We start from the raw sequence: 22,144 nt of genomic DNA on the forward strand, positions 1-22,144 counted from the left end.
ACTAAAGGGGGTAAGAAAATAATTTATCTTTAGAAATTAACTCCCTTAAGGGTAAAAAGGGGGTTGTAAGTTTGCATGATTTGAAAGTGGATGCTGAGGAATAGATACGTCATGTTCTTTAAAAAGTACATTTAAAATATTAAGAGGTTGCGGACTGAGTATCAAGTTAGTAAGTACATAAAGTAATGGCGCGAGTCGGACTTGCGCACCGAGGGTTCCGTACAAACCTGTAAGTAAGTTATGATTTTGCTACAGCTTAAAGGCACTAACTATAGAACTGAGTAAGTAGGCTCTCGCGCAAACTATTTAGAAAAAAAATACAAACTATTTACAAACAGTTTAGAAAAAAAATAACATTAGAAACCTCAATATAGTTCCAAAATACTGGACTGTCCTGTCGATGACATTGACAGTGGGGCGCCACCGTCAATACCGGATCGCTGGTTCAGATTTTAGCCATGTTGGAAACCATATAGTTGAACGATGGTAGCGCCCCCCTGTCATTGAGTTTGGTGGGACAGTTCAGCGTGGTTCATCTATATCATTTTTGAAGACCTATCCATAGATACCTCACACGTATGGATTTGATGAAAAAAAAAATGAGTTTCAGTTCTACCAGTGGGTCTAGACAAAGTGCAAATTATAATCGCAAACCAGTCGAAAAGTGGTCGAAAAGCTCCTTTTTTGTATGGAGTTTTGACGGATTCGATTTTCGATTCGATCAAAAAGTGCGTTTTGTCTAGGGGGGCTGTTCTACTAAGTATGGGGACCCCCATATTTTTTTCTATTTTGTGTAAAAATCTTAATGTGGTTCACAATATACATCTACTTACCAAGTTTCAATACTAATAGCTCTTATAGTTTCGGAAAAAAGTGGCTGGGACATACGGACGGACAATCTTGACGTGACGAATTTATAAGGTTTTTTTTTTGCTATTTGGCTACGGAACCCTAAAAAAGGCATTCAGCATTATGTAGATAATATGAGTAAAATGTAGGTAGGTAAGTCTTTTCTGAATGTCGGTTTACACTTTATTGAATTGGAGTAGGTAATTTATTCGCTTGGAATTTTTTTACCTACACGTGAAAAATTTGGTTTGAGAAAGACATGAGAAAGATCAGTGGGTCTAGACAAAGTGCAAATTATAATCGCAAACCAGTCGAAAAGTGGTCGAAAAGCCCCTTTTTTGTATGGAGTTTTGACGGATTTGATTTTCGATTCGATCAAAAAGTGCTCTTTGTCTAGGGGGCAGCCCCCCAGTGGGCTTTTCGACCACTTTTCGACTGGTTTGCGATTATTAATTTGCACTTTGTCTAGACCCACTGGATGTGCTTTAATAGTGTTTAAAGCCGTTCGTACTTGATAAAAGCTGTAGAGATGGGTATTGTTAGATAACAGTTATTTATTAGCCAGTAAAAGCATTCGGCATCATTTTCCGATCCTTACTGACATTACATTAGTGCCGTCGATGATTTTTTTCAATACAGTCTCAAAATTATATGATGTTTTCCTAAGATGCCATCTTTGCCAGTGTTCGGACAATTTCCTAAGATGAAAAATTGAATAAAACATTTGTCATGAATTTTTGAAACGCATATCTATAGAACGCCATCTATGAATTTCAGCTTGCACTTCATTGTATGACTGCAGTGCTTCAGAGACTGTCCGTACAGCACATCACTATCGGTCCACCAAAATAAAGTTTATTTAATGTATTTATTTGTTTCGTAAAAATAACATTATAGTAAAATTACTTTAATTAATTTTAATTTATTTTGTTTTAGTTTGAAAATTAATTATCACATTGGTAAAAAAAATAAATACCACGCGGTATCGGTTTTTAATACTCTCACCGGTTACTGAAATCGTAGGTGATGTCTCGTCGATTTGTATAAAATGGCGTCAGCCGAGTTTTTAGAGCAAGCTTTGTCTACAGACGTTGATGAGAACGCAGTGAACGCGATTGTGGGCTCCCTTGAAAATCAGCTAGTTACATCTGTTTCGGCCCCGTCTTCACATAGTAATATTTTAAACGGTGTTCAAAGTCAGCTTTCTAATATAGTATCGGGAGGAAATTCTATTATCGGTGTACAAAAATATAACACGGACCAAATCAGTGGCAGTGGTGTAGTGACTGGAATTCAATCTGCGATTGTAAACAGCAGTGGCTCGTACAACAATGTGCAATGTGTCCCGTCTTCATACGTGTCTCAAACGCTAACGTCTAATTCGGGGGAATCGTTGAAAGTGATATATTCGCAGACTCAGGGTTTGTGTAACCCCAGCAACCGTGTGACGTTTCCCGCTCAGTCTATCGCCAACGGTTGTATATTGGCATCTGGTCAGGCGCAGCTGGTCCAGTCAGTAAACAAGGGTGTTGCTATGCAGCCACCTTTAGTGATTAAGCCAGGGTCGTCGGGCGGTCAAGTCAGTATGCAGCCTGGAATGGTAACAGTCCCCATGTCTGTCAACTCCAGCATGCCTGGCGCGATCTCCAACGTGATGACATTAAACAAGCCAGGAGGGCAGAATGTCGTAGTGACAACCCAGAATCTGGGATCAGCTCAGCCCACCATCATGCCTAATGTGCAGATACTGAATATGAGGCCTGGTGCCCCTAATGTAGCAGCTCAAAAGTCTGTGGCAACAGTGTCACCGCGTGTGGTGATTGGTGCTCCGCAAGTGGTTGGTGCGAGGGCCGCTGCTCCTGGTGTGAGTTAAATTTATTCGACCACTCAAATGAATCTCTAAAGTTGCTGTTAGAATAAGTCACTAAACCATCATTTAACTCCCATATAAGTAATATTATTATCATTATTCAGGGTCTTTTCTTGAGAGTGGTATTTATTAGACGACTCAATTCATATACATTTTTATCCACAATTATTGTAAATCTAACACATTTACTTCTCAAGTTGAGAACCCTGCTTTTTCACCGTGACATGCTTTTGTATAATAGCAAGAATCCAGTGAAATGAATGTGTAATACAGCTTGTAAATACTGCATTATACAGTAATCCTCTTATCTGTTTAGTGTCTGGTATTTCAACATCACCATTGGATGGACCACGAGTGCTGGATTTCTATGATTCATGTTGCATGAGTGGTATTATTTCATCCTACATCTCTCATTTCACTTAAAACAGCTTGTTAGGATTGGGACTATGTTGTTATTGAAGATCATTATTCTGGTTTAATAATAATACCATGCCTTTATTACTACTTTTATATGGTAATTTTAATGTATTCTTAAAGTGCTAGCAAAAATAATTTGTACATATTATTTTAACATTAGTTGTTAATTGTTCAATGAAATGATTAAGAATAATTTCTGAACATTTTCTACATACTTAGCATTTATTAATTTATGCGAATTCTTTAAATATTTAATGACTCAGGAAAATATTAGTTAATTAATAATTGTTAATTACCTACTTCAAGTTTAAAGTCATTAGACAACTTTCACTAATCACCTAAAATATATTAAGTATCTAATAAGTTAATTGATCTGGCTGGATAACATGTGGCAATTATTATCCAAACTTTTTATGTTGTCGATAAAAGAATTTACAATGTTGTTGGCATCTGCTGTCTTTATCTATGTATCCTTGAGCTTGTCTATGCTAATATAAACAGTGCATAATACCCTGCCTGCACCGTTTCACTTGATGTTGCACCTAAATGTTAGTTAATCCTCACCAAGTTATATCTAACAAATGACCTGCTTTAAAATCATACTCTCGGTTTTATCAAAGTCATTGTATCACGAAGTATGTAAAATCACATAAATCACTTGGATTTCTGCGAGTCAAATAAAATTGAAACAAGGCGTTCATTTTTAGATAACGCTGCAAACCCTGCAAAGTCTACAACCGGGGCAGCAGGGTCATTTGTTGTTAAAGACTGAGACGGGTCAGTACCAGCTTCTGAGGGTGGGCCCAGCGCCCGCGCCCAACTCGCTCGCGGCGCCGCAGGCTCAGACCATCCGGCTGTCGACCGTGCCGGCAGTAAGTAGGCACAGCCACACACCCACAACACTGAAGCCGGACAACCGTTCATTGTCCGGTTTCAAATAATCAATCATGCATGTACTATTGTGGTGAAGGTGCATGTCCTAAGGTAATTAACAAGGTAAGAACTAATCGGAACTTTCAGTGTCATTGTGTATCCATTAACCCTGATTAATTCTGTTTGCATCATTGTTAATTGTGAGTGCATCGAGACTGATAAATGATTTGCATTTTCGGAGTAAATGTGTAATGCGTGTAACATGAATATGCGAAGCTAAAGTAGTTGGTCCGTGTTGGCTTGAGAATGTGCTTGATCAGTGGCAGGTGTGTTGTCGGCGGTTGTTTGAAGGCGTGTGTTTGTTGCGCAGCACCCGGGCGTAGCGACGGTGTCGACGAGCATGGCGCAGCCGGGGCCGATGCCGCAGATGCCGCAGGGGCCGGTGGCGACGCCCGTCGTGGCCCCTGCGCCCGTCAACGTGGCAGGCGCCGCGCCGCAGCCGCCTACCGTCACCACACAAGTGAGCATTTCATATTCATTGAACTGTGTGAAATGCAACTTTATGCTTAGCAAACATAAATCTTATTTGATAAAGTGTTATATAAAATAATACTTCAGATGTAGGTACCTAATATACCTTTGGCTTTGGGGAAATTGCGGAAGAAATGAGCTACAAATCAATGTTGCTAAGGAAAAGCTTACACTTCCCTAATATGTACCGTATTTTCCTTAGAAACCAAACGATAACACCAAGGAGAAGTGCAGGAACTTTCTCGCGAACCTGCTGGATTTGTCGAGCAAGGAGCCCAAGTCGGTAGAGGAGAACGTGCGAAATCTCATCCAGGAGCTGATCGACGCTCAAGTGGAGCCCGAGAAGTTCTGCGACAGACTCGAAAGACTGCTCAATGCTAGTCCACAGCCGTGCCTCATCGGCTTCCTAAAGGTATGCGTCACGACGGTAATACTCAAGTATTAAAACCTATCACAAGTTAGAATCATTTCTTGAGTATAGATTCAAGCAACCCTACTCTATACACCAAAAAATACACCAAGGGCTTTATTACAAAAAAATTTAACCCGGGATGAACACTTGTTTACAATATCATTTTCATACTAAATGTCAATTTAAACTATAGTTCTTCGTTGATATTAAAAAGGTTATGATATATTATTATGTATCATGCCACTTGTCATGATTCCTATAATGTATGATATTCTCTAGTGGTGAACTGATACTTCATCCACTTCGATTCCAAAAAGAATCTCTTAGCAGTTTTCTTGATTACAATTTTCAATGTCTGTAATTTTCAGAGGAGTCTACCACTACTGAGACAATCCTTAGTCACAAAAGAATTGGTGATTGAGGGGATCAATCCACCGCCAGCTCACGTGGCGTTCTCCACGATCCCTTCCCTGCCTACGCCACCGCAGCCGGTCCTTGCAACGCCCAACGTCATGGTAAGTCGAACTAGAAACCAACTGTAGTGTGTACGTGGCTAATCTAACTAACCATTTACATTACAGGTCTGTAAAGAAAGGCTTAGATTATCTGGAAATTTTCCAGAAGATAGATTTACAATCCGATTAAAACATACTTTAAAATGTCTGCAATAATGCCACGAGTGTCAGAGACACCTTAGTGTGATTACTAGTTTGCTGTATAAAAATTAGTGTGCGTGCATTACACGCGCAGCTATATTATCGTAAAGCGCTCATATGATACACTATAATAAAATAAATTCTTATGAAAAGTGTCATAAGTCCATATGAAAGGTTCTGTCGTAAAATCTTAAGTATCTGATGCAGGCATAGTATATATTCTGCAAGTACGGATAATCTGAGCCTTCCTTTTTCCATAACGTTTACACTAGCGCCCTTAGAGTAGAAGCTAATAATGACAGACTACCATCTGTCTACTTGCAACATTTAGTACAATCCTTTTTATAGCTTCCATAACGCGCTAGGGTACACTGGCTCTGATGTAAAGTATTTAAGAACCCCGATCATACAGGCGTCTGTCGGGCGTTTCTCAACCATACAATAGGGGCACGTTCCACAATCGTTAAGTCTCAAATATCTTGCTGACACTGTAAATAAATCTATCCCTTAAAAAAAGACTATCCCTTAAAAAAGATCACATTTTCCTGATCGGATTAACCTTTAAAACGTGGTTTTATTTTAAAAATAAGACCACGTTTAAAAAATAAGACCACGTTTAAAAAATAAGACCACGTTTAAAAAATAAGACCACGTTTAAAAAATAAGACCACGTTTAAAAAATAAGATCACGCGTTTTCTTGATTAGGTTAACGTGGTCTTATTTTTACAATGGTTTATCAGTAGAAGTATCTTTTGTTCCTGATTGTATTATGTTCCCTAATTGCTTGAGGGACGCCCAAACGTTTGTATTGTTGAGGCCCAACCTTTAGGTTAGATATAGACAAACTGGAGAATATAAATATTTATATCCAACTATAAGTTTAGTGATGCGCATAGACCAGGGCTGCCATAAGTCCCTGTCCAATTAGAGTGGTATTTTTCATCCCGTTCTTTTAAAAAACGGCTAAAGCTACAGGAACTACTAAATAAACTGCCATTTGCAAATGAAATGACCATGAATTTGCCATCTTATTATGTATGGTACTTTTTTTTATTAGAAACAAAAGACCAGTTAGACAATATTGAAACCCCTTATCACCATGGTATATGGCAGCCCTAGCCCTAGAATAACTCGATTTAACATTAAAATAGTTTTAACACTGTATTGTTAATAACACCAAACTGAAACCATTTTCATGACGAAAAGGCATGATGACACCACCATGGCATTTTTAAATGAGCTGACAATCTTTGTACGGAAAATTAACTATGGTTTTGTAATGTATTAATCTCTTATTTACTGCATAATGAATTGAGTGGTGTCATCACCTCAAAATGTTCCTAGAAATATCCAAAGTTCTGACTCTAGAGTCAATAGGACCGATTCCGTGCAGCCACTTTTAAACTTAGTTCTAAGACCTTTTATTTTATCAGTTTTTTTTTAATTGAAAAAGTAATTTTAATAATCCTTGTCACATTATCCTTATAATTTAGTCATCAACTTGTGTAAAACTAAATTAAATGAATACTGGTTTTATAATAGGGGTGATTCCATTCATGCACTAAGGAGATAAGAAACATACTAGATATTTTTTTTTAGTTTTAAAGACCATTTTAGCGACTGTACCCATAATCGAACCGCTAACTTTATCATAGCGCTCCGCTTCCATGGTGGTGTATTCATAATAAGAATACACTAAAAAAGGTTAGCGGTATCAACAATACATTTTTTGAATGATTATGGGCCGGTTTTTCTATTGCCAGGTGACTTGAAATCTAAAAATATGATTGGCAATATATTATTTTATACGACGATTGAAAAAAGTTTTGGCAGTGACAAAACACACTAGTTTAATAACAGAAGCCAACTGGTTTGAAAAATCGACCGAAAAATACTTATTGACTGAATACTCGTAATAGCTAGGGATTGCAATTTTTATGATATCTGGAAGCAATCCAAGATCTATGTGTTAATTAAGTTTTAACTAAGTTTTAATTAAGTGTAATCTGGATCATCAAGAAAACTGAGGTAATATTCGATGGTAACTGGAGTATTCAAAACAATAAAAAATGTCATCGACATAATAATACTATAGAAGATAAAAATAACAGTAAACCTGTGAATATAATCACAGTTTATTGAAGGAAGATCAGAAAAATCTAGAACTAAAATCACAATAATAATTAATATTTGACGATCGATCCGGGTTGCAATCCATACTAGCTATTACCGATGAATTTTAATTGCATTTTACATTTCCAAGCACAATGTAACACAGAATATTACAAGGCAAGTGGAGCAAAGCGTTATTTTTAAAAATATTCATGTGTTATAAATGTGTTACGACATTGTCACAACGACATGTGTTTTGAGTTTTTCAGTACGTTGGGGATAGCTAAAGTGTTTTGGTTTTCCATCAGCTCTCTGATGACGATGGGTCGTCGAGCCCTGTCCTAACGCCCCTAATGCCGATGGCAGTGCCGGTATTTTCTCCCATGCCTCTTGGCGCCGTTTCGGTACACTCACCGTTTCAGGTGTGTTAAACCTTCTGGTACTTACTTAATGTTCGTACCATCTCGCATGAGACTCCCTAAGCTCTGAAATCAATGTTTTATTTTACTGCCATTTTGATTTTTTGTTTTGTTTTCGTACAGCAGTTGTTCCTTCGCGAGCAGAAGCTCGCTCTCTATAAATGTTATTATTTGAGTAAACCAAGCATCCTCGGCTTGTTTTGTTTTTGTTCAGTTATCTGTTTATTTGCTGCTACGTTATATTTAATTTGTTGAATGCCGTTATTGTATCATCTGGCTTTGTCCTCTGTCATTATTGTAGTAATTTGATGATTATAATGTTTGTTGGTGTATTCTTTGAGGGCCGTGGCGAACGCATATTATTGTAGGGTAACCATAACGGTGCAAAAAAAGTGTCAGCAGTACGTTTTAAATGTCGTTACAAATCAGGACATACAACTTGAGCAGTTCACATGAGACGATTTAATAGGGTCTAGTCATTATTAATCGAACTCACGCACCGGCCTATCCATTGCCGAGTTATCTTCAAGCGGAGACGTCTTTTGGAAGAAACCGTAAAGCGGTATACCGTGGCTGGATCCTCAGTTGTTAGTATTTGATGTAATTTGTTACAAAATGTGCATGATTCTTTAGATCAGGAGTCAAAATCGTTCCGTGTGGCTACTCAAAATCAAAATTGTTAAATAGTTTTCACGAATAAGTATTACATTAATGATTATTTGATTTTAAATTCGAAATTTAAAAAATACGCATTGTAATCCTGCCGTATGGTAACCCTATGTGTGTGCGCGTGCGCTCCCCGGCCGGTCACTAAGCTGGTTGTGTTGTCAGCTGGACGAGGATAGTCAGAGCCCCACGCTCACGCCTCTCCTGCCCCCAGTCATGCCGATGACGCTGGTGTCGCCGATGTCCTCGCCAAAACCCATAAACGTTATGCCAGTCCAAGCTCCGGCGCCCGCGCAGGTTTGTTCACACGGACGCTTAGCATCACGCTTGCAAGGAGCGTGCAAGAATCCGCCAATTCTTGACGTCTATACTCGAGCTTGAACTATGAGAGACATGGGGAAGGGAGCTATGTCCCCTTTCAGAATATGAAGTATAGTCTCTGTTCCATCAAGAAAGTTATTACGTAAAATACTGCAAAGACGAGCTTATGCCTTAGTTGGGAATGCTCCTCGTTCATGGCCAGAATCGAAGAAAACGATGGAGAAAAAGTGGAAATCCCTTCATGTCTACTACGTATCGCTGCAACTTTTGATAATAAAACACTTGCACTTCAACCACAACGATTTTGTTGTCTATGAAATCTTTGGTCGATTATGAGTGTAAATTGGCGGATTTTTTGTCACGACTCCAATGTTCAGTCAGCCAAAGGTGAATTACAAACCCTCGTATACACTAGACAACAAACAATGTGACGGAAGGCTCCGAAACGAGACGGAACGAACGGATCAATACAGAGTCCACTAGTGTATACGATTTGCACGCCTTCTTTTGCGTTTCGTTTTCTTTTTTTATTGCTTAATGCAATACAAGGTTACAAATTGGTCTTGGGTGGTCAGTTGACTTATTCAATATCCCACCACACTTATCAAACAAAACGTTTGCTGTATTTTTTCTCGTCCATCTTTAAATGTTGTTAATATGTAGTCACTCGATGCATAGCAATGTTCGTACAAAATGAATGATATTTCGAACCATTCTAATTTATAATAATCTAATTGAAAAAGAGGCTGACAAAGGTGACTGTTTTTCATCCGTCACTTCTCACCACCAACCCATATGTTGTCCCGAAGTAAGGTAGGGCAGGCTATATTTGGGACATGTTTAAGCGCCCTGGAAGGCCTAAGTACCGAATAAAAGCTTTTATTTTGACTATATTTAATAATGTTCATGACATTAATATCTAGTTTACCTTACGTTCATACCATTGAACTCATTTATTTGGCTACAATTCTAAATAAATTAGGCAAAATATTCTGTTTTCATATTCTATTTGATGCGTCTGTTCGAGGTAGTAACAAAACGCAATGATTAACATAATTTTAAAAACATGAACATAACCTATTAGGTTGAAAATTCAAGTAAGAAGTTGTAAACCAATTTACCATAACTGTTTTTATGTTATATTATTTATATTCTAGAATCGTCAGAATTTGGTGTAATGAATGTTATTGTCATATTAACGTAGAATAATTTGCATGAGTACCTACATAAATTTATGTAACCCACTTTTCTTTATTATTAGGTGTATTACAATTTTTATTACCTATTGTTACAAAATACCGTAGCGAGAATGCACATAAAGATAAATTCTTAGTTATTGTGTTCAACATTTTTAGGTTAAGTATAGATTTTAAGGCTTTCTGTAGTACTTGTTGTTATCAGTAATCAATGTCGGTCTAATTTTACGTATGTATCGCACAGTAATGGGTAGTTTTAATGGTTAAGTTTGAAGATCGCAACAGAATAACGGGCTTCGCATACTCTCAAAACCTTATAAATGCGTCTTTTCACAATGATACGCATACAAACTCTCTCGGATTTGCATAAAAGTATCTGTGTTCAAGTATCTACAAGTTAGGATTCAAGCTGTCTGACAGACAAACAGCTTTAAAAAAATAAGATTCACGTTGGCACCCTTTTTTTTTTTGTAACGTGAAAAAAGCCATTGGACTGTACACACTTTTCTAATTTATTATACGTTTAAACAATTTTATTTCAGCCACTTATAGATAGTCACGAGGTCACTATTTTACGTGTACATACGTGAGAATCAACCGCGCTATTACTGACTTGGTTATCTTTACAGTTGGACCGTTTATAGATTTATCGTTATCAATAGATTCAATGTTGCATGACCGCAGTAGAAACAATATGCTCACTTATTAATGTTAAGTAGACAATATTACTGTTTAGATTTTAGTTTCAATGGAACATATTTGGGAAAAATTGAAGTCTTCTGGAGGCACATATAATCGTGCACTATAATTAATATATGAAACGATTAAAATGACTCATTCTTGCCTATTAGCTGAACAATTTCATTTCTCTCAAATGTTTTCCGTGATCCACCTGACGAAAGTAACTAGTTTATTTTAGTAACCTAAAGTATTTGTCGTTGTATGCATCCAATGTTGTACATCAAACATGCATGACAAAACTTTAGTATTTAGTAGACGCCGAATGGTACTTTGTTGCTGTGCGCTGGCAAGTCATGTGCTTACCACGAGTTCACATTTTTTCACACTTTCAGCAACAAAAGCCCGCGTCAAAGCCGGGGAGTTCGATCGCGGTCCTTCAAAACATCCCAGTGCAGACGAAAATCAACGTCGGCAAAGTCGGCAAGTCCATGACCGTCAACAGCAAGGCAAACTTCGCGCGCTCCGGGGTCCCGTCCGCTGCCCTCTCCACTGTCCTCACTCCTGGGAAATCCCTTCTCAAGGACAAGGAAAAGAAAATGCAGTATTCTTCGCAGCCTTTCGCCGACGACAAGATGGCCGGCGATGACGACATCAACGACGTGGCTGCGATGGGAGGGGTCAACTTGGCCGAGGAATCGCAAAGGATTCTGGGCTCCACGGAGCTCATCGGCACCCAGATTAGGTATGTAAGCTCCGACGGTTTCATGAATGCGAAATGCCTCTAGAAATTGTGCCTGCTTATGCAACACAGATTTATTCAGTTTCCTGCACCTAAAGTGTCCCACATAATCGATACATTTATACATTGACTCGCAATGCGCAATATTATCTTGCATGAAATGAATAGTTAACTTCTTTGTGTCCACTTGCCCATTCGGGATAGATTCTTCATAGCGGACTAACGTGTAGTTGAATTTGAAATAAAAAGTAAAATGTCTGACAGTGAGAGCGATTTTTCGTTTTTGAAGGAGGTTGAGAAGTCGGGGGACGATGGGTTCGTGGCGGACGAGTCGTTTTTGGAAGAGGATCCTGTTTTGAACGCGGACGATGATCCGGTGGTTTCCAGGTCGTGCAAGGACGAGTACCTGGTGCCGACGGGCCCGCTGCACGCGCGGCTTCGGGCGGCGGCGGCGCGGCACGGGCTGGACGAGCCGGCGTTGGAGCTGGCCGGGCTGCTGAGCCACGCCGTGCACGAGCGCCTCAAGAACTTGGCGGAAAAACTCGCCGTCATCGCGCAGCACAGGATCGATCTCTACATCAAGGTAAACTAAATTTTCCAATCTGTCACTATCTTTGTGTTCCTCATTTATTTTTCTGTTTTATTTTATTTTGTTTCCGACTGACAGCATGTCGGACCTATATCTACATATATTTTAGTTGCAAAAAGTAACTATTACAACTACATAAGATTCCATAGTGGTTGGCTCGATATGCTGTTGTCTGTGCACTAGGTTTTGGCTTGTTGTTAAAAATTTTAGTCCTAAGAGTGGCTCATTTGTAACCAATATTGTAATAGCTATAAATGTTATAGGCACTAATTTGATCTTTAATCATATTCATCTTTACTATAGTACTATTGATTGTGCATGACTGTATGTTGCCTTAAATAAATAAAAAATAAAAAAACTACCCATCACTACCTTAAAGACCTTTACTGGCAAAATATCCCACCGCGCCGCTCGACTATTGTGGTGAGCCCACTCGTAACACAAGCTCATTTAGCTTAACACGAGGGGCTAACGGGACTATAGTAATTTGGGCAATACAAATTGCTAATAATCTTTTTTAATAAAAAAGAAAAGAAAAAGAAAATAATAAGTTCATCTTGTCTCTTTTTAAACGTATTAATCTATTTGTGTTAATTTATATTTTCTGAAACTTGTTTTTAAACACTATAAGCCTTCATGCAATGTAGCCAAGTATGACTGAGCCACGCATATCGACTATTCCATGTATCATTTGTTTGGTCGGTCTTATCCTTCAGTAAAGGTCAGTCATTTTCAGAGTTATGCCTAATTTGCCCGAGGAAACCCTTGACCGTTTTCTTCAAGCATTTAATATAATTTTTGTTCGGGTCTCTTTTCTTGTCCTTCTTTGTATGGGATATAATAACTGATATTAGACAACCTTGTAAACAAATAGGTCTCCTGAATTCAATTATTTATGTAAGCTTTCATTCAGTATGCTGCTTTCTTTCTGCTGTGTTCGAAACTAATGCGAATACGAACATGCTAATGCGAAACGATATGTTTATGAGAATATTTTAAATGAAATCTGTTGATGAAATGGAACGAAAGAGTCAATGCGCGTTTAGGTCAATTGAAACGAAAGGTTATCTCTGAAACGATTAATTCTAATGCAAAGAATATTTCCCAGGCGAAAAGATATTATGCAATGTCGTGATCCGCACGAGCGAATTAAATCTGATAGCGAAATTTTGAACAAAGCTATAGCGAAGTTGCCAAAAGTATTCAGACATCTAGTCAAAAGTTGCGAAGTTACACTCAATTCTTTGTGTTCTGGGTTCGAATCCTAGAATATAAATTATAAGTTTCTTAATTCGAATAGAACATGAAGTGTGGATGCAAAATATTCAAAATCTATTTAGCAGATGCTATACGCGTAATTCGAAAGCACTGTGCGAAGGATTTCAGCCAAAGCCATGAAAGCAAACAAGAGACTACTGCGAGTATCAGCCAAGATCTATGCATGTATAATGACTGTTTTTGCCTTTGACGTGATGCGAAATTGCTCTGTTGTTTTGTGCATTAGGTGAGGTTATACTCAAAACGAAGGAAATACTATCATACATTCATAGGTTTTCGTATCTGCTCATAATAAAGTGCGAGCGATACGTATATCTTCAGTAGCATGAAAGTCAATGTCTTTGTGAAGAGTCGGGTCCCGGGGTATTTACATTTCTGCAATAACATTGCAGCCTATTCTGAAACGAATTGATTGTCCACAAAAATACTGAGCTTCAGAGGGTACGCCAAGCAGTATTAGTCAGATTAAGCCACGTCGGACAGAGAAAAAGAATAAGCTATAGCTTATTAGAACTATTTCAATTTAGTAGTAACCATGGGGGGATTCGGAAAGCTTCGCGATATTCTCACGTCCGAAATACCGCAGTGTCTCAAGACAGAAGTCTTTGACCAGTGTGGGTTGCCAGTGATCTGAGTATACGGATCTGAGACGTGGTCGCTTAATATGGGCCCCAAAGTGGCTGACATAGCCCGCAGAATCGCTAAAATTAACAAATGGCAGGCGGCGGGACACATAGCTCGTAGAGCTGATGGCCGTTGTGGCAGGAAAGTTCTTGAGTGGCGACCACGAGCCGGAATACGTAGCGTGGGCAGGCCTTCCACTAGGTGGACCGACGATCTGGTGAAGGTCGCGGCAGGTGCCTGAATACGAGCGGCGCAGGGCCGGTCTTTGTGGAAATCCTTGGCCGTTGTCCAGCAGTGGACGTCTTTCGGCTGAAACGAACGATCAAATATACAAGAAACTACCGTTCCATTGAAATAAATGCTGAAATGTGAAAAATGAATGCTGAAATAAGGTCGAAATGGTTTAATACGTAACGAATTCCGATTACTGTTCCATGAAGTATTGAGTTAAATAATTTATCACGTATCCGTTGCGAATGATATGTAAATGTCGAATTACGTCAATGCCATGAACACCAATGAAGCTGTGTTTTGCCACGTAAAATATCGGTAGGTAGTGAACTTAATTGCTTTACAAACCGACCCATTTAGATCATCATCAACAGCCCTTTACAGTCCACTGCTGGACTATGAGCCTCCTCCACTATAGTGGAGGGTTTTGCCATAATCTCCACGCTTGGCAGGCGGGTTGGAGATCGCAGTTTAAAAGATTGATGTTTTTCAGAGAGCGCTGCTGCCCATTCTCTGTTTGATGTGTAGTCCCTAAGTCGCCTCTTACGACACCCGCGGGAAGAGTAGGGGTTGGTGACAAATGTATTCTACTCTGCCGTCACCACACGGCCATTTAGATACTTATTTGTAATTCAGAGCTCGTCCACTGACTCGCAGTTCTTTTGGCATGCAAAGCTATTTGACAACTCGAGTTGAAAGCTCTCGGGGCAATAAATGTGGGTCGGAGAGCGTAGACTTCATCAAACGGACCTTTCCAGCTTAATGCTAATATTTAGTATGCCTCTACTCTAACCATTTGGTGATCACTACCGGTTTTCACCCTGTTGATCACGGAGACATTAAATATTCGTCGCTTTGTGGTCATCATGATGAAGTCTAATCTCATCGTTGAAGTCCCCCATAACAACATTGAAGTGAGTTTCAATTGTATGTATGGCTTCTACTTCTTCATCTGAATGTGTCGTCTACACATTGCTACACCTGAATCACCTTCACCGAGTACCATTTGGCTACTCTGAGGATCAGGAATGCAATGTAACCAGACGGAATAGCTTCTGCAAAAAATCGATACCGAAAGTCCTTCAGAAACTTTTGAACTCCATACTACGTAAGAGAATAACGCCAGAGGAATAGACAGAAGCATGATGGTGCTCTTCTTACTAAAGAATTGCAGACCCATCACTTCGCTTCTGTCTACAAGCTGTTTTCGAATGCGCTGGTTCTTCGCGAACCTACGCGTTCGCATACGTGTTTGGGAGTCCCGAACAAGCCAGTTTCTGCGGCAGGTTTTACAGAAGACCGAGGATAGTTACTAGCCACTATGCTTGTCCTTCGTTGACTTTGAGAAGGCTTTCGATTCGATCAAGACCTGTGCAGTGCTGCAGTCAGTTTTATTACAGCATTTCTTAAGTTATAATGAAACTAGCTTTCCGCCCTCGTGAAATTTCGTTGGACACAGAAAAACTTTATCCCGCGCGTCCCTGATTCAAAAACCGGGATAAAAACTATCATATGTCGTTTCCCGAGACTCAAATTATCTCTATGCCAAATTTTATTATAATCGGTTCAGTGGTTTAGGCTTGAAAGCGAAACAGACATACAGAGTTACTTTCGCATTTATAATATTAGTAGGGATGATGAGCTTGATACATTCACAATTTCTCTTGGAACTGGAATGATATACACCTTGCGTGTCAAAAGAATCTCCCTGATTTCATCGTCCAAATAGAAACAAATCCTCAATATTAACAGGACCTTTATCCTTGTCCACAGTCTGATTCCCGGTACGAAGTGACTCAGGACGTGAAAGGGCAACTCAAGTTCCTTGAGGAGTTGGACCGCGTGGACAAGAAACGACGAGAGGATTCTGAAAGGGAGATCCTCCTTCGCGCTGCCAAGTCCCGCTCCAAGAACGAGGATCCCGAGCAGGCTAAGCTGAAGGCAAAGGTAAGTTTAATGCAGTACAGTCGATTTTTAAAACAGTGATGTTATGCTGCTTTTACACTGCGCGGAAATTAGCCAAGTCAAGTCAAAAAAAAAGTGGGGTGGGGATGAAAAATGAATGAATTTCGTCCCCACTCCTCTGTTTTTTTTACTTGACTCTGCTAATTTCCGCATAGTGTAAATCCGCCATTGGATTATCAATATAACGCCAACTTTACTCAAGTATTTTTCTCTGTAAGACTATTTACATAAAGTAATAATTGCTTATTTGCCACAAGCACTTGATTTGTAATATACCTGCATATTGATCAATCTTAACTCTTGTGCTTAGATAAGATTCCTAATTTTCTTCAAATTAAACAAGAGACTAGAATTTTTCAGTATTTTTACCTTGAACTGTATATTTTGTTTGATGCCTGTTTGCTGTCCTTATTATTTTCTTACCGAAGAAAATAAGGACCAAATAAGACTAGAATCGGAAATGAATGGTCCCATAATCCGCCAGGCTAAGGAGATGCAGCGAGCAGAACTTGAAGAGCTTCGGCAGCGCGAGGCGAATCTGACGGCGCTGCAGGCCATCGGGCCTCGCAAGAAGCCCCGCCTGGACGGCCCCGGGGGCGCCGGCGACTCCGGTACCAGTGCGCACGGCAGCGGAGGCATCGTAAGTGTAAAAACCTGCTTTTTAAGTAACCAGAACTGGCTGTACATACATTGTATGTTTTCAACCGACTTCAAAAAAGGAGGAGGTTCTCAATTCGACCCGTATGTTTTTTTTTTTTCTATGTTTGTTACGCGATAACTCCGCCAATTATGAACCGATTTGAACAAATCTTTTTTCGGCGTATAGGTAATACCTCAAGGGTGGTCCCATTTAAATTTAATAATAGAAAAAACAACCCCCAAGGGTGGAAAATTGGGTATGAACTTTTTTATACGCAATATCTCCACCGATTATTAATCAATTTGAACGATTATTTTTTTGTTGAATAGGTATTATCAAAAGGGTGTTTTCATGCGAATTTGAAGAAAATATTTCACCCCCAAGGGTGGAAAATTGGGGATGAACTTTTTTATACGCTATATTTTTAATTTTTAGTTTTTTTTGTGTTCACGCATTTGAAGTCGGTTTTTTTTTTAAAGTTAATTATGATAGCTATATTTGAATGTAACTTTAACTTGTAACCGAGTACAACTGGTTATAATCGTACCCTGCTAAGGCCGATGGGGCCGTTGGAACAAAAGTTCTCTAGTTCGAGCACGGACTCGAAAGACGTCATCCTCCGCGATGGACCGACGATCTAGTGAAGGTAGCCGGAAGTACCTGGATGCGAGCAGACCAAGTCCAAGACCAGTCATTCTGAAAATCCTTGGGGATATCTTTGTCCGAACTTTTAACGAATGAACTGCTGCGGATCATTACTATCAGCGGTGAACTTTACAAGCAGGTAGTATAGATTGTTTCATCCACGAAGACGCACCCCACCATTTTTTGGTCGAGAGAAGCGCGGGGTGCGAGCAGTTTGATCCGAGCAATCCGAGCGTCATTAGCGTGTACCGGTAACACTCAAACATTAGCGGAAGAATGGTCGGGCGCATCTTCGTGGGTAAAACGATCTAAAAACAACTTGCAAGAAATAAATAACTTGTGACTTTCCAGACGGGCCGAAGCCAGCTCGCGCTGCGGACTCGCCTCAAGCGCATCAACCACCGCGACATGATATTCCTGCTGGAACAGGAGAGGGACACCGCCCACTCGACCATGCTGTACCGCAGCTACCTCAAGTGAGGCCCGGCAGCGCGGGCCACGCGGCACCCGGCCAAGGGCGGCAAGCCTAAGTGATTGAACACGTGCTATAACTGTGAAAAGTGATCTAAGTAACCAATTAAACATTGTGATTGAACAGAATGTGAGTAAGTGAACAGGATTTCATGAAATATTTATGTAGAGAACAGATTGTATATTATATATATTTTTCAATATTTTAGTTATTTAGGAAATATGTACACAATAGGCAGTGTTATTGTATATAAATAATAATATTTTTCAATATTATAGTTGTATTTAGCAAATATACAATAGACAGTGTGTTTTGTATCAAAAGTAATTTTTGGGCACCATATACTTATCCTAGCTCAGGCTAGAAAATGATTAGTTAAATCATGTAGAAGAACGGATAATATTTTTATCTCCAATTACAAGTATACATACAAATCCTGCTATTATAATATAAACTATAAATATTCATATATGGTAGGTAAGTATAGCTGCATTAACTGATGTGCAATATCATAAGTGATTATTAGCTTATTATAAAGTTGAAGCACGACTAAATGCAACAAAAAATTTGGAAATCTTAAACTAAAAACATGATTAAAAATAACATAAAATTAGGAAAAAAAAAATATCTAGAATAACTAGATATGTATATAAATCAGTATTTTATAAGACATACATTGTTATTGTATTGCCTATGTACATTGTACATATCGTGTAGTTGTATGTGTAAATAATTGTTTTTCTCTACTAGCTTAGGACTGTGTCCTTTTTTTGGTAAGTGATGTTAAAAATCAATTCCATGTTAGGTATTGTTTTGATAAAGGACAATGTTCGTTCTCCATACATTGTTCGCCTAAAGAACCAACAATTTTGACATATTACTACCCGAAAGCGAAATAATACGATTCTGTGTGTAAGAACAATGATTCCTGATGGACACTTGCCATAAAATTAATGATTAAGAATATTAAATCACAGCGATTTTATAATATGTCGTTTATGACAACATGGCGTCTAATGTATTGTGTGAATGTATGAACACCGATTCGCGAAAAATGTTTTGTATTGTCGTCACGCCGAGTCGCAGCCAAATAGTATAAAATAATAGAACAAGTTTTAGAAATACAACTCGGCATTCCACTTTTACAATATGCCCACATATTGCACGTAAATAAACAACATGAATCGTAGGTTGTTTCCACCCTTGTCATCTGACACATGAAATAAACTCCTATTGTATTATAGATATCGAAGCCGAATCGTATATAATAATAGAATGGGTTTTGGAGATCACTCGGGGTTCCACTTTTATAAAATACCTACATATTACATAAAAATACCACGAATCATGAGTTTTCTTTTCACCATTTACATCTGACACGAGATAACAAACTCCTATCTCCATGACTACCATCGTAGTCTATGCCAAAGACTACAATATTTTAAGCAAGAAGTTTCAAACCTTAGCGGCTACGGTAACCCCTGGGCCACATACATCATGATAACATTCGGTCGACACCGGAACGAAGTCTTGCGATTATGCAAAAAAGCATCGTATTCTAGTGCGGCTATATCACGTTCAACCGGGGTTTTAATTCGACTAAAGTCCTGACTAAAGACTGGAAGAAAATACGCCGCATTGTATGAGCACTTCGTGTTCGTTAAAGCGGCTTCAGATCTAGAGCCCACATAGTTTTCTTTCCAATAATATCCGCAAGTAGCGCTGCATGATCTTTACAACAAAAACGGCAATAGTTATTAAGGTGCCAAAATTATATGATTACTTTGGCACGGTATTATACACGTTCGAAGATTTGTCATTTTCATTCATTTCTTCATCATCATCATCATTTCAGCCACAGGACGTCCACTACTGAACATAGGCCTCCCCCAATGACTTCCACATCGCACGGTTGGTAGCGGCCTGCATCCAGCGCCTTCCCGCTACCTTTATCAGGTCGTCGGTCCACCTTGTGGTGGGTTGACATTGCAGAATATGACTTTTGATAGGTTCATCATAGAATTCGGCGGGGATATCCTCACGGAGGAAGTTCGTAAAAAGGCGGAACAAGATCTTATAATAATGCAAGGCCGAAGCTGTTACGCGCGTGCTCCTACGTGTAATCCGGCGAGTATGCAATAAATAGTAATGTCTGGTAAATAGTGGTAATACGTATCGTTCGTTCGTTCGTTTCAGCCGAAAAGACGTCCACTGCTGGACAAAGGCCTCCCCCAAGGATTTCCACGAAGACCGATCCTGCACCGCTCGCATACAGGCACCTCCCGCGACCTTCACCAGATCGTCGGTCCACCTAGTGGGAGGCCTGCCCACGCTACGTCTTTCGGCTCGTGGTCGCCACTCAAGAACTTTCCTGCCCCAGCGGCCATCAGCTCTACGAGCTATGTGCCCCGCCCCGTCTATGTCTGTATGCGCTACGATTACAGGGTATCATTTTGCATAGTCGCAAGACTTCACTCCGCTGCTGTCAAATCAATGTCGCATAATGTTATCGCAATGTGTGTGGCCCTTGGCCAAATCACAGAAGCCTATGCGAAGAAAGAGCACTTGAATGACAATAAAAATCAGGGTTACCATTTTATAAGATTTCCTCACTATTGAGGGTAACAAAGTAACATTAATAATCTAGCCATTAATTACATTTATTACCTATACTAGAAAGTAAAGCAACATGCGGTTTTATTTTAATTTGTAAAATATTAAACCCCTCATATTTGTAACAGTTTGTTCCAAGTTTAGTTTTACTGTTTTGTTAACAGTATTGCTGTTTCAGCTGTCACTGTGAAGCTTTGGGAAAATAAATAAATAGAAAAAATATTAACATAAATATTTATTTAAGTTTTTATGTTCATTATCATAATATGCCAATTTAAGTTACACTGTGTGACAGTCTTTGACACTAAACAAACTCTTCAGCTTAATAATACCTACCTACAGGGCGTTTTTATAGTTACTCTTGCTGATGAAACAAGAAGGGTTGATTCTACTACTGAAATACAACTACTTTTCTTACAGGACCAATATCAAATTCTCAAAAAAATTCACATCCTCGTGATGGTGATAATTTCTATGGAGAGGTTTTTTTTATATTCGGTCTCTTGGGATAAGTTATTCCATTTGAGCAGTAGAATTAATCCTTTTTATTCGATCACATATTAAAAACAACAAGTGTTTAGGAAAACTTCTTCTTTGGTATGGTATCACTACGGAGTTATAATGTCGGCAACTCTGTATCACTGACTTGTAACTTTCAAACAGCATGAATAATAAGGGCACCACATTGGTTTTCTTTCTGAAAAAAGGCTTTCAGTTTTAGTACTAACCCTTTAGCACTATTTCATTGAAATAAAAATATAAACGCACAGAAGACTGAAATTGAGTCAACTGACGTGACATTTATAATTTGTTGACATTATGACAGTTTGACAAGACTAGGGATTGAAAAAGTTTTAATTGAAAAAGTAAAATGACAATTTATTAAAACGATTCACATGGATATAATCGATTAAAAATATTTATAAAATGTTCTGATACTTGCCTGTAGCGATTATCCAATCCTGGTTTCTACTGAAAAACTACCTCGTGGCAAGATTTTAATAAAATAATAAAATCTTTATCTTCTCTTTCACAATCTATAAAAGTTCATTTGGTCTATTATTATACATGTGCTATGAATGAGGGTTTTCGCGATTGAAAAATCCGCGAGATGGCAATACGTAGACGCGAGGTCCAAATGCTGCATGATTGGTGGATATCTGTCAATGTCATGTCAAAAATAACCAATCATGCAGCATTTGGACCTCACGTCTACGTATTGCCATCTGGCGGATTTTTCAATCGCGAAAACCCTCATTGGCATAGATTATGAGAGACTGGCAACTATACTAGGTTGATATCAGGTGATCCGTCTGCTCATTTGCCTCCTGTCACAAAAAAAAA

General features: G+C 39.0%; 1 protein-coding gene across 1 annotated transcript; it reads left to right on the forward strand.

The window, feature by feature from the left end:
• The first annotated feature begins 1,897 nt into the window (after positions 1 to 1,897).
• On the forward strand, positions 1,898 to 19,461 carry LOC135086898 (transcription initiation factor TFIID subunit 4). The gene is made up of 10 exons (XM_063981722.1): positions 1,898 to 2,713; positions 3,844 to 4,008; positions 4,380 to 4,529; positions 4,743 to 4,952; positions 5,321 to 5,467; positions 11,397 to 11,746; positions 12,131 to 12,326; positions 16,239 to 16,412; positions 16,915 to 17,070; positions 18,067 to 19,461. The coding sequence occupies exons 1-10, from the start codon at positions 1,898 to 1,900 to the stop codon at positions 18,193 to 18,195; spliced, it is 2,493 nt and encodes an 830-aa protein (XP_063837792.1). The 3' UTR covers positions 18,196 to 19,461.
• Positions 19,462 to 22,144: the final 2,683 nt, after the last annotated feature.

Source organism: Ostrinia nubilalis, chromosome Z, assembly GCF_963855985.1.
Source record: "Ostrinia nubilalis chromosome Z, ilOstNubi1.1, whole genome shotgun sequence".
In the NCBI taxonomy this organism is placed as follows: Eukaryota; Metazoa; Arthropoda; class Insecta; order Lepidoptera; family Crambidae; genus Ostrinia; species Ostrinia nubilalis.

What these genes read in the sequence shown, in the direction of transcription:
- LOC135086898 (XM_063981722.1), top strand. Translation starts at nt 1,898, where the DNA reads ATGGCGTCAGCCGAGTTTTTAGAGCAAGCTTTGTCTACAGACGTTGAT. An exon ending in GCCTCATCGGCTTCCTAAAG is followed by an intron (nt 4,953 to 5,320) that starts GTATGCGTCACG and finishes TGTAATTTTCAG; the next exon opens with AGGAGTCTACCACTACTGAG. An exon ending in CGCACGGCAGCGGAGGCATC is followed by an intron (nt 17,071 to 18,066) that starts GTAAGTGTAAAA and finishes GTGACTTTCCAG; the next exon opens with ACGGGCCGAAGCCAGCTCGC.